The sequence below is a fragment of the Cololabis saira genome, chromosome 1 (assembly GCF_033807715.1).
Source record: "Cololabis saira isolate AMF1-May2022 chromosome 1, fColSai1.1, whole genome shotgun sequence".
In the NCBI taxonomy this organism is placed as follows: Eukaryota; Metazoa; Chordata; class Actinopteri; order Beloniformes; family Belonidae; genus Cololabis; species Cololabis saira.
Window position 1 is genome coordinate 2,261,145 of NC_084587.1, and position 13,202 is coordinate 2,274,346.

The 13,202-nt window shown below is 42.4% G+C and overlaps 2 protein-coding genes across 2 annotated transcripts in view; one reads left to right on the forward strand and one right to left on the reverse strand.

The window, feature by feature from the left end:
• Positions 1 to 3,484, reverse strand: part of LOC133449607 (zinc finger protein ZFP2-like) — a 31,441-nt gene extending 27,957 nt beyond the window's left edge. The window contains exons 1-2 of the mRNA XM_061728781.1: positions 3,422 to 3,484; positions 2,328 to 2,603 (exon numbers count right to left, since the gene is read on the reverse strand). Of these exons, the coding sequence (XP_061584765.1) occupies positions 2,328 to 2,603; positions 3,422 to 3,484 (339 nt within the window). The remainder of the gene's footprint in view (positions 1 to 2,327; positions 2,604 to 3,421) is intronic.
• Positions 3,485 to 3,518: 34 nt separating this feature from the next.
• LOC133449621 (zinc finger protein 239-like) overlaps positions 3,519 to 13,202 on the forward strand; it is a 75,968-nt gene continuing 66,284 nt past the window's right edge. Inside the window, exons 1-2 of the mRNA XM_061728782.1 lie at positions 3,519 to 3,529; positions 6,060 to 6,138. Coding sequence (XP_061584766.1) covers positions 3,519 to 3,529; positions 6,060 to 6,138 — 90 coding nt within the window. The remainder of the gene's footprint in view (positions 3,530 to 6,059; positions 6,139 to 13,202) is intronic.

Here is a 13,202-nt window from a genome sequence, read left to right on the forward strand (position 1 = left end):
AAAACTTCACATCATGCAATTTCACATTGAATTATAACATATAAAGAGTATTACTGAAATAAAAAACGAAACAAAAAGCACAACACATTATAACCAACCAGGGGGGATGAAATTATAACAGAAAGCCAAAACATTTACATACATTTATGGTTTTGATTGCTTTTGAATTTGTAGAAAACTTAATAGAGTCCAGATACTGATTTAATTCACAATGAAAACTAAAAAAAAATAGGGTTTTTTGTGTAAGAATTGGGATTTGTGGATGTGGAATTTTGGCAATGATAATCAACAAATTGTGTTTTCCAATCCTGCTTTTGTGTCAATCATGGATGGTATCAATGCGTCAATGCGTTTTCTCAAAACAACGACTCTGATTGGCTGAAACGAAACAACGACTCTGATTGGCTGAAACGAAACAACGACTCTGATTGGCTGAAACGAAACAACGACTCTGATTGGCTGAAACGAGACGCTTCTCCCGAGAGATGCGGAAGTAAAAGAAGCTGCCGTGGTTCCGTGAATCCAGTCCGAACCAAGAGGTGAGTTTCTGTTCGACTCTATTAAACACCAGAGTGAATACAGCGCTGTCGGGGGGAAAACATTTCCCTCTAAATACAACATTTATGTCTCCGGTACAGCGGCGTCAGTTCAGTCAGAGCTAAGGTGTGTCGAGGTTACGAGTCCCAGAACTGAACTACAGTATCAACCAACATGCCCGGAAAATACTAACACACAATCTGCTATGTAGCTGATCTGTGTGCTCGAGAACATGAGAACTTGTTCAAATGCAGTCTCGCTCACATCCTGCTAACGTAACTATGAACACTACACTTTAACAACGTGTTGATTAGTGATGGGACGATGATACCTCAAGGAGTGTATTGACACACTAAACAAACTGTGTCGGCACTGTATTGATACTGTGTTGGTCACCCAATAGCGACCCCTGCAGTAGTTATAAAATCATTGCAGGTAAAGACATTCCTTGTTCGTGTAAATGCTAAAACTGAGTTGGTATGTAAAATATAGCAAATTAGAGTAAAAATTCAGAGTTACAATTTTTTAACTTATGTGCACATTTGTCAACTTAACTGTTAAATCATATGAAATAAAAGATAAATAAGTGATTAGTTCATGAATTTTTATTGAGAAACAAAAGTTTTTGGAGTGTCTTTGCTCCAAGGTGATTTCTTCTCTTACACACCAGCTCCCCAGCCTTGGAAAATACTCTTTCGCATGATACAGACGATGATGGTGAGCAGAGAGTTTTAAGTGCAAGTTGATGAAGATGTGGGTATATTTTCTGGTTCCATTTCCAATACTGCAAAGGATCTTGGTTTCTGGGTATGTTTGTTTCTGCCAGGTAGCGTTGGACTTCAATAAAGGAGTCAGCTGTTGCGTTCCTCGTCTTCTGGGTCTCTGCAACTTCCATGTCCAGAGTATTCCAGAGATTGTGCCCTAAAAAAATAGTTAATCATTACTTTATTATCACATGATATATCATATCACAAAGTGCCACAGAAATGTATTTTCATACCTGAACTGGGTTCTGACCCATGTGAAGAGCTCGGCTCTTCTTCTCTTGGGTCAGGCTCTTGGCTCCTCATTTCTTCTGCACATTCTGACTGCAGTCTCTTCACCGCTTCACTCGCCTTTTGCTGACTAACAAATCCATTCTTTTTAAATCTGGGATCTAACAGAGTTGCCAGAGTCATCACACTGAGAGATTCCATGCCGCAAATAGCTTCAGTTAGCCGCTTCCTTAGGTTTTCAGCCAGTTGCTGAGCAGCTGTTTTTGTCACTGTGGTGGCCTGACGTTGAAGCTCAATGTGGAGCGTTCTCATCATGGGAATGACCTTCGTCCCAGAGACCCTTTTTTTCTCAGACAGTTCTCTTGTAGCTTGGTCAAAAGGAGCAAAACCCCTGAGCATCTCTTCAATGATCTGACATTCTTCTGGAGTCAGTGAAGTGATGTCAGGTTTTAATGAGGCCAGTGACACCCTGACTGGCTCCTTCTGCTCAGTCCTTCTTTCAAACATTTGGTAGGTACTGTTCCATCGTGTTGGCACCTCGTTTATTAATTTATGGCCCGGTGTTCCCAGCTGTTGCTGTATTTGAGTGAGCTTCTCTTTAGCAGTCACGCTCGATCGAAAGTATGTCACAATGTGTCGTGTTTTGTTGCGTATTTCAGTTATTGTTGGGATTTGATCACATGATTTTCTCACAATTAAATTCAGGGAATGGGCGATACAAATGGTATGCCGTATTTGCAGCATTCGAGCACATGCAATCATGTTTGCTGCTGCATCAGAGACAAGACACCTGACCTTTCCTGCTATGCCCCACTCCTCCATGAGGCTCCTTTTCACCGTGGCAATGTTTTCTGCAGTGTGTTTCTGAGGAAAATGCTGCACTGCCAAGACTGAAGAACGGAGTTCATGGCTTTCTTTGTCCACATAGTGGCCAGTAACAGCTAGATATGCCTCCATGTTCATAGACGTCCACATATCAGCTGTTAAAGTAACTGCAACGGCACTCTGGAGGTCCTTTTTGGTTTTCTCCTTTTCCTCCTCGTATCTCTGGCTCACCAAGTCCTTGATGGTCTGAAAATAACCATAAAATACTGTTACACCAATAAAATATACTTATATAGTTAGTACAAACATATAATAAAAATTCTTAAACATACCTTCCTGCTTGGTAGAGCATATGAGGGTGCAATAAGCTTCAGGAGCTCCTGAATCCCTCATTCTCAACAAAGCTGAGTGGCTGACAGTCTTTGATCATATTGACCACTGCCTCATCCACTGCTTGCTTGTTAGGAACTGCAAGCCAAAAGGAACTATTTTGTCAAAAGCTTAATAAAAGGACTCTCATTTTTACAAACAATATCAAATAGATATAAGATGACATGGTGGTGTAGTGGTTAGCACTGTCGCCTCACAGCAAGAGGGTTGGAGGTTCGATACCAGGCCTGGAGCCTGTCCGTTTGCATGCATTTTTTTTTTTTTAGCACAATTTTTAGAGAGAATTTCAACATTCCTGGGGTACTCTCATGAGTATCTGCCAATTCTTCATTGTCATGCCGAGCTCTATAATGCCTCAGCATTGATGATGTGCTCTTGTTGATATAAGACAGCTCTGTGGAGCAGAGCCGACACTTCACCTACAATAACATAAAAAGTTAATTTATCTGAAAACAATTCAAACCTCTTACCAGAACATTGCAATCAATTGTTAAAAAAAAATAGACATGATTGCGAGATCAGGATCTCATAATTACATGATAACATGAATAAAGCAACTGTAAGGCTCTTTAACTGACTATCATATGTATCACAGGTCATTCACTTGATAAACTGATAAAGTGAGTGCAATGTGCCACCGTAAAAAATAGTATATAAAGGAGAAAAAGATTTACCTTGTTTGGCGTCACCAGATCAAAATTATTCCACACCGGGGAAAACTTCCTAGAACGATCCATGATCAAGCAAAACTCCATCTGACAAACCCACGACATGTTGATACAGTTTGTTTCCTGATAAACACACAGTTTGGCGCGGCACATCCAAACGAAACAGTTCCTGTATCGGTCACGTGATTCTTTCTTAAAGCAATACACGCACCGATACGAGGTTTCCCTCTTGAGCTCTCGGCACAGTGCTGATGCACCAGTGCCGCTCATCCCATCACTAGTATCAACCAACATGCCCGGAAAACACTCATCACACAATCTGCTATGTAGCTGATCTGTGTGCTCAAGAACATGTGAACTTTTTCAAATGCAGTCTCGCTCACATCCTGCTAACGTAACTATGAACACTACACTTTAACAACGTGTTGATTACAAAATACACATCCGTTTTCTGCACCACGGACAGCAAGCGCCAGAACTGGAGTTGTAAAATAAAATCAGGGGGGATGGTGGATTTTATCATATGGGGACAGATAATTTGTGCTGATTATAAATAATATAATATATTACAAATAATAGCAGTGACCAAAACAGCTGCAGAAATACTGCAGGAATGACATAGCAGCAGTTAAATGCAGCCTTCTGTAAGCTTTAAATATCCACTGGGCTTACATCAAATACATCAAAACACAACAATAAAAAACACTTTTCTGAACTTATCAATATGACTCTGTCCTTCACAGGATAAGTAACATGGATCACTGCAAAAACTCACAATCTTAACAAGAATATTTGTCTTATTTCTAGTTAAAATTTCTCATTTTAGTAAAAAAAATCTCATTACACTTAAAACAAGACTCATCACTGGAAAAAACAACAATTTTCACCTGTTTCAAGTAGATTTTCAATTAAAGTAAGTAGAAAAATCTGCCAGTGGAACAAGATTTTTTTGCTTGTAATAAGAAGATAAATCTTGTCCCACTGGCAGATTTTCCTACTTATTTAAAGGTGAAAATTGTCAAAAGTTATTTTTCTGGTGATGACTCTAAATGTTGAAATAGCAGTAAAACCACATTCATTGATGAAATGACATAAGGGATGGAAAGGGGGGGTGGAGGTTTTACAGGGGAGATGATTTTGACTGTTTTTATTTCAGGCGGGATGATTTTGACCGTTTTTATTTCAGGGGGGATGATTTTGACTGTTTTTATTTCAGGGGGGGGATGATTTTGACCGTTTTTATTTCAGGGGGGGATGATTTGGACCGTTTTTATTTCAGGGGGGTTGATTTGGACCGTTTTTATTTCAGGGGAGGATGCCATCCCCCCTCATCCCCCTCAACTCCAGTACTGACAAGCAGCAGAGTTAGAGAGCAGAAAAAGCAGATCTGAAAACGCAATTTAACTCACTCTGTTCACTTCATTCACTATGTCAGTGCAACAATATCAACGTGGACATCCCAGTTTAACTCAAAACAGTTAAAGTCCAAATGCAAGAAGGAGAGGGAGGGAGCAGAAGAGAGAAAGAGAGTAAAAAAAGTCAAATATTTCCCTTAAACAGATTTATTTGAGGGTAGGGTGATTTGATATCTTACCTTAAGATGAACTTGCATAATTAATCCATCAGTGGCTAACAGCCTCGTTAATAGCCTGACTGGGGCAACATTGGACCATCACTTGCCTTCTTTTTTGGAAAAAAAAATTGCGAGGTTGCCTGCTTTCTTTTCATTTTTGTAAGTTAGTGACACTGCAGAGCGCGCTAAAAACGAGATTGATAGAAAAGTTGGGACATAGTGTATCACATTTCCAGATATGAGGGGGATACAAGTGTTGGGAAAGATAACAGCTAGGGAAATCGATCATGTTGTTTTGACTTGCATTTGTAGTTATTTTATAGCTATTAAATAATAGAATAATCAATACAAATAGACACAGAGTAATTCCATAAATGTATTTAAAAAACAGACTGTAGCAGTGTGAGTGCCACGGGGGCCCGACCGACAGGATAGAGGAGGACACGGAGTTTAGTGCAGAACCCTTTTTTTATTTAATCCACCACCAACACGCGTGCTTCAGCTCCTTCACAGCAGACCCAGCCTCAGTCTTCCCCAGCTGCAGTCTCCCAGTCCTCCTTATCAAGGCTGGCAGGGTGGAGAGGCTGATGGGACACACCTGTGTCCCGTCAGCCTGAGTGGCTGCAGCTCCTCCACCCTGCCACACAGACATTTACATTTTCCCCTGAAGCCGAGGTGTGGCGGCTGCCGTACCTTCATACCCAATTGACCTGTCGTGCCAAAAAGTGATTTCCTGCCAGAATCTGATTTCTTCCCTGAAAATGGGTCTTTTTACCTTCAAAAATTGATTGAAGGCCAAATACAGTTAATGAAAGGTTGTTTCTTCCTAAATATGACTTGATCTCATTCTTGAGCTTCATAATCTGAAAATCTGACGTTTTAGCGCTATCGCTCAACGGGCTGCTGTGCGCGCTCCCGCGGCTAGAAATCAGATTCTGGCAGGCAATCACTTTTTGGCACGACGCCCCTGCTCCGGTACGATAATCCTACATTTCCCACCAGGCAACGAGTGGTGGCCACGTGTTTGGAGGAGATGGACCGGGATCAGAACCAGGACCAGAACCAGAACCAGGACCAGGACCAGAACCAGAACCAGGACCAGGAGTCCAGCAGCAGGACCAAAGCGGACTCTTCCTCCGCTGGTCTGCAGGTCAGTGTTCAGGTCCACGTTCCCGCTCCTCCTCGCTCTTTCTGTTGCTGCTGATCATCCAAACACTTTATTTTATTGTCAGTAGTTTGAACTGAGCAGCAGAAAACACAAACACGTGACCTTCCCAAGAGACTTTTAAACCTGTCTACGTCTGAATATATAATATATATAATGATGAATGTGGCGGCGCGCACGGACGCAGCAGTCTGGAGGAGTTCTGTCCATCAATGCAGGGTGAAAAAGGTATAAAATTAGGAAATAATTACAGCAACAATCGTGAAGATAACAGATTCACACAAGAAACGAAAACAAACAAAACGCACAAGGAGAGCAAGATACTATAAAATCAAAAGAGCAAGGACTGAGTTATGGATGAGTACAGTTTCATGGCAACCCTATTTTTATTGAACAAAGGAAAAAAAGGGGTCTCCCGCACACTCTTAAGTCACTTGCAAAAGACTTTAATAGAGTAAATAAACAAACAACATTTCGGTCCACAGGACCTTTCTCAAGCAGAGATTTTTAAAGAAAGAACATTTCAGGTACATATATGGCCTACTCTAGCTAGGACAGCCAATCCCCGGCCGGGTCAGTGGGGGTCGCAAGAGGACCTGCAGCTGTAGTCAACTAGTGGTGATTTTTTTGCAGCTCTGCCCAGGGGTTGTACCGACAGACTCGGTGAGTAGTTGAATTGTGAGCCTGTAAAATTAATCTCACCTCTGTCACTACAGGAACACCCACAAGTATATATCAACACAATAGCAGACAAGTAACGAATAGAAGTAAAACTACAATGCATGTACTATACCGAGGGAAATATAAATAGCCTTGATTATTTTAAAAACATACAATAACAGTGCATGGGAAGGAGGAGAATAGTCATAGTAAGACCATGCCTGGCATAAGGTTAAAGTACATATATTTATATCGTTTTAAACATAAAACACATAACCGTGCATGGATGAAGGAAGTAGTCATAGTAAGTCCATACCTGGCATCCTAATAGCAACAGAGGTCGGGAGGGGGGTGGTCCAGTAGGGTTTCAATACCTGGTGATAGATGCATGTAATGATGAGCAGAATAAATAAGGTCTTTGTTGATCATAAAATACATGCCGTATATCACTAAGTACAAAATTATAGCATCACATTCAATAAAAATGAATCATTAAAGGGGACCTATTATGAAAAACACGTTTTTTCTTGTTTTAACATATATAAAGTGGTCTCCCCTCACCCTGCCAGCAGAGGGGAGACAAAATACCATGAATTTCTGCAAGGTCTCTGACCCCCGCCTTACAGAGTCCCCCAGTGTCACGTGACCTTTTTTTGAGCCATTCTGAATCTGCGCCTATCGTGACGTCACCATAGGCGCTCATTTCCATAGGTTCAGCCTCCGCTGCTGAAACCACGCCCACAACCAGCTCTCTCCGCTGCTGGAGCGGTGCTTCCTTCAGCCAGTCGGACGCGGCGCCGTGGCGCCGCGGATCCGGGTTAAATCATCCAGGTTCCCGGGTGGTTTGGGAGCTGGGTCCTCGGGGGTCTGTCCCAGGTCGGACCAGCTTCACTCTCCGAGATTTTCAGCGAAATCTGTCGGTTTGATCCCCGGTAACGGGCGATGCGCCGCGGATGCGCTCCGGAGCCGATCTGTGCGCCCGCCGTGCGGTTGCAGCGCCAGCGCGCAGCATCCGCCGGGCAGATCCGGCTGAAACTCCGCTGGTCGGTCCCCGGGAGTCCCTGCTACCAGTCCAGGCCGGTTCCTGCGGTCCTGGCCGGTCGGAACCGGTCAGATTCCCTGGTTAAAGCCGCGGTGTTGCGCGCTGTACCAGCAGCGCTGCTCCCGGGCGCCCGGCGTGGCTCCGGGGCCAGCGTTCAGCATCCGCCGGGTAGATCCGGCTTAAATAGTGCATAAATGTTATTTATATACAACTCATATTTTATTTTTTTAACAATAAAGTTTCCATTTGTGAAAATTCAGTGTTGTGATAATTTAGAGGCTTGGGCTGCTCTGGCAGAGCGAGGGTTTATTCTCCTCCCCTCCTACACGTCATTCAGGGAGCCAATCAGCACAGAGCCTCATTATCATACCCCCCCCTTCCCTAAAAATGAGGCGCAGAAAAAGAGGTTAGAAGCGGTAAAACTAGTGACAGGGCCCACAGGCTGGATTTATGATTTATGTAGAAAAAACAAGCTTTAGATTGTTTTTAAGACATTCAAGGCCTGTTTAAAATATACATTAAATGCCACCTTTAAGACCTTTAGGGGATAAAGTTTGTAAGGTGAAGATCCAGAATGCTTCACGTTTCTTCAAAAGGAGGTCATGATCACCTCCACGAGGTGGTGATTTAACCAGTTCAATGCCATGGAATCGCAAGGTCGCGATGTCATGCCGGTGATTGGCTGTCCTAGCTAGAGTAGGCCATATACAGTATGTACCTGAAATGTTCTTTTTTTTTAAAAATCTCTGCTTGAGAAAGGTCCTGTGGACCGAAACGTTGTTTGTTTATTTACTCTATTAAAGTCTTTGCAAGTGACTTAACAGTGTGCGGGAGACCCCTTTTTTTCCTTTGTTCACTCCTACCTACTCCAACGCACCTGTTTTACCAAGTCTTTTTTAGGTGTGCATCAGCCTCCAGATCTTTACAACCCTATTTTTTATTATCAATCTTTTTCACAGAGTTAAAATATTTGGTAAGAAAATAGTAAAGGAGGGAGTATTTCCACTCCACTTACAATTTCCAATTAGAAATGATTATGAGAAAACTGTCGATTTGATACAGTTTAGTTGCACAAGCTTGTGCAAACATCTACCACAGTGAGATGTTAGTCAGACGTCACTAAACAGTGAGACAAATTCATGATACCTTAAAAAAAAGTGGAAAAGACTGGAACCCCGAGACTTCTGTGGAACTGTTAATTCAGGCACCTTATACACATCTTACACAAGAGACTTGTTCCAAAATAGAAATGAAGCTCTCACTCCATGAGAACAAACTCTGTCCTCTGATAAAGGTCTGTCCAGTTTACAATTTCCGAGGACGAGGATTTCATGCCATTCCCAAACATAATTGGAGCTACATTGCACCCACATCGCCATAAAAGCACCATCACACAATGAATTCAGTTACGTGAACATGAAAGGATTTCATTCAATCAATGCACAAATAATCTGCATGCAACAATGTCTCTGTCAAAAGTTGTTGCCCAGTTGCCCTGGAAGAACGCAACACTCATTTATTCTGCAGAACAGCTCTGTTGGTGTTTGCACCTCCAAGCAGGTGCTTTTGACTCCAACCAAATCTTAATTTATATGGATAATCTTCCAAGAAATATATCAAACATGGTCAACATAATCATTTTACTAGTACTAGTACTATTTTACTACATACATAAATGCAAATGGAATAACAGCAAACCCTCCATTGTACATCTGAAAGATGAATGTATTTAGCGTCTCTAAATCTGATGTGTGAAAAAAACGATATTGCCAAAAGCTTATATGAAACGATGTCTTTGTTTCTTAATTTTTATTAATACACTTCCCATAGCTTGTCAGTAAATGTATCTTTTTTTTGCTCTCAACCCCCCCAAATGTTGAATATCTGTAGATAATTGATTGTTTCGTTTCATGGGCCTTTTATTGTATACCCTACAGAAATTTGTTCAATAAAGTTTGAAAAAAAAAAACAACCTCCTAGCGGGAGCTGTTGTTGCTACCATATATGGTCAATTGGAGGCGTTTCTGAATGCAAATGACGCTAACCATGCACGAGCACGGCAGTTAAGAACAGGTGGGATTTATCATCACTGACTACTTACTAGTGTGCGTACGACCTGTGTCCGCACGTTTGATAAATTCAGATTTTTTTGTACTTACACACATTCTAAATTTAATTCCTACGACAGAATTTAGAACCTTTTCTACGCAACATTTTGAATTATGTTTTTGCTGGTGGGTGCTGGATGTCACGTAGTGTCGTTTCGCATGAGATTCAGCAACGTAGATTTAACAGCGGTAACGGACATGAACGCCACACACACACACACACACACACACACACACACACACACACACACACACACACACACACACACACACACACACACACACACACACACACAAATAATAATCAATATCTAAACAAATTGTTGATGTTGATGTTCATCTGAGAAAAGGGAGGCTATAGAGACTAAATCCACAAACCAACACAGAGAGTGGATACAGTATAACCTGCACGCGAGTATGGAGCTGTCCGCCGTGCTGAAGTCACTGAACCATGATGTAGTTTCAGCACCTGCTCCCGATCCTTAATTATTTCCTGATATCTTACGCTCATTGATCACTACTACCAAGCTTTAATGACACAGATGTGATTTTACTCAAAGGTTTAAGGTAACACACCAACAAAGTTATGGCCACAAAAACTTTATATTCGACTCTGACTCAGTCAGATAAAACATATCAGACTCTGACATAACTGGCAGAGTATTACTGAACATATAACAGGCCACACACACAGCAGAAGGACCATACAACAAAACAAATCAGGCTACCGTTTATAATAATAATGACTTGGATTTATATAGCGCCCTTCAAGGCACCCAGAGCGCTTTACAGAGATCATTATTCATTCATACACATTCTTACTGGTGGTGGTAAGCTATGTTTTGTAGCCACAGCTGCTCTGGGGCAGGCTGACAGAAGCGTGGCTGCCATATCGCGCCAAACGGCCCCTCCGACCACCACCACCAACATTCATACACATTCCCACGGGGCAAGGTGGATAAGGGGTCTTGCCCAAGGACACTACGACAGCAAACTGGGACAGAGCGGGATTCGAACCGCCAACCTTCCGATCATTAGACGACCCGCTCTACCACCTGAGCTACTGCTGCCTCAAATATTTACATTTAACAACAGTAATAGAACAGTCAAAGACAATTGGAAAAATAGCCTACTTAACACAGAGTTCCACAAACAGCTGGTATTTAGTGTCTTTTTTCACTCACCAATCAGTGTTGTTAGCCTACTTTTTGATGAGGAAAGTGTTGCTCCTTTGAGCTGTGCGCCCAATGAACCGGTCCATGTTTCCATCCAGGTCCCTGTCCCTTGCCAAACTTTTGTGACAGTTCATAATAGCAATATGGTTCAGCCTTGCTTGCCCCACAGTCGATTGCAGGTACGTTTTCAGGCGCTGCAGGCCTGGAAACGACCGCTATGAACAGCATGATGTTACAGGGACAGTCAGTGCAAGTTTCACAAGTTTGGTGATCTCTGGCAACATGGCTCGCAAGTGCCCTCCCTGATCTCCTTTCAGAAAATCCACCACATCCTGAAATGTAACAAGGCCAACTCCTCGCTGTTTTGCAATATCCATCCAAGTCATCTCTGTGAAACTGTACTTCACCCCTACGCGAGCTCTCACACTAAGTCGCTTCCCACGGGAACTCAGTCTCGTGTGAACAAGCCACATATTACAGTTACATTTGTTAATAAACAGCAGGTGCAGACTGTGTTTTGGGAATTCAGGGCATTTCAGGACATAAAACATATTTTTTTCCTTTCATCTGGCCTGAAAATGTCCTAATTCAAAAACAAGCATAATATTCCATCCATCCATTATCTATACCCGCTTTATCCTTTGCCGGGTCACGGGGGTCTGCTGGAGCCTATCCCAGCTATTTTCAGGCGAGAGGCAGGGGTTACACCCTGGACAGGTCGCCAGTCCATCGCAGGGTCACATATATACAAACAACCATTCACACTCACACCTACGGGCAACAGTGCTAACCACTAAGCCACTGTGCTGCCCAAGCCACCATGCTGCCCAGCATAATACATGAGCATAATTAATATGAAAAGTTGAATTCAGGGCATTCCAGGACACAAAACATCATTCCACCTCTGGCCTGGAATGTCCTAATTCAAAAACAAGTATCCATTACCATGGTGATTATCAAAAGTGATATCCTCCTCTTCTCCCCTACGACCTCTGTACCATCTACATGCATTTTCAATATAGTGGCATGCAAAATTTAACAAATCTGGTCTATTGTCAAATTGTCTCTCATTGTGGTAGTAATGTGGATTTACGCAGTAAGTACACGACCAGAGATCCCCAGGAACGACTGGGTCAACTATGACCGTGTACCTCTCCGTTCCAAACCAATCTTCAGTCGTTTTTAGAGAGATTTCCATCTTAGGGCGGTGTTATATAAAATCCTTTGGAAGGAACGTTTCACCCTTCTTATATAGACACAAGTGAATATATTACACATGGTAAGCACACACAATACAACAACCAATATTAACAGTGGAGGCGCCACATGTGTCTTAGCTGTAGCAGACATTCCTGAAAAGATATCCCACCAATGATGTGCGCTGTTCTGCTCTATCATCTTAGCGGCATGTACCACCTTTCCACCGGTGATGAGGGTCTACACGAGGAGTCTGGAAACGTTAGACCCATGGGACTTAATAATCTGTTTTAGCTCCGTAGACTGATTCAGTGCACACCTGAACCTGTCCAGGGAGATGGTCCAGGGCAAACTCAGTACCTTCCATTGGACCCCCGTCAGATGGTGTTCTGACGTGAAATTTGTAAGTCTAAAGGTCTGGTTGTTCCAGTGCCAAGTGTACGTCCTTCAAACATCCAGAGAACGGTGTCTGCGGCAACCTTGGGTGAGCATGCATAGTAGCTAGACATAGAGTATGTGGTCCAGTCTGCCACAAAAGATCTTGAGGTTCTTCAACATACCACTCACATAGGGCCGTGTCTCCAGCAAAACATGGATCATGATATCTATTCTTAGTCATACAGGCAACCCCCTTATCTGTTATATCACAAGCTTTCAAATCATAAGTGTCATTAGTTACTGGGCTATACCAATCGCCTTGAGTCTTCAAAAACCAGTACACATTATTAGCTATTATTGGCAAAACATAAAACGTACAGATTGGCACGACATCAGTCACATTCATCTGGACCCATTTAACTGTACAGGTAGCGTGGTTACAGACAGTTTTTTCAGGATATATGCGGATCCAGAGAGTATTACTAATGT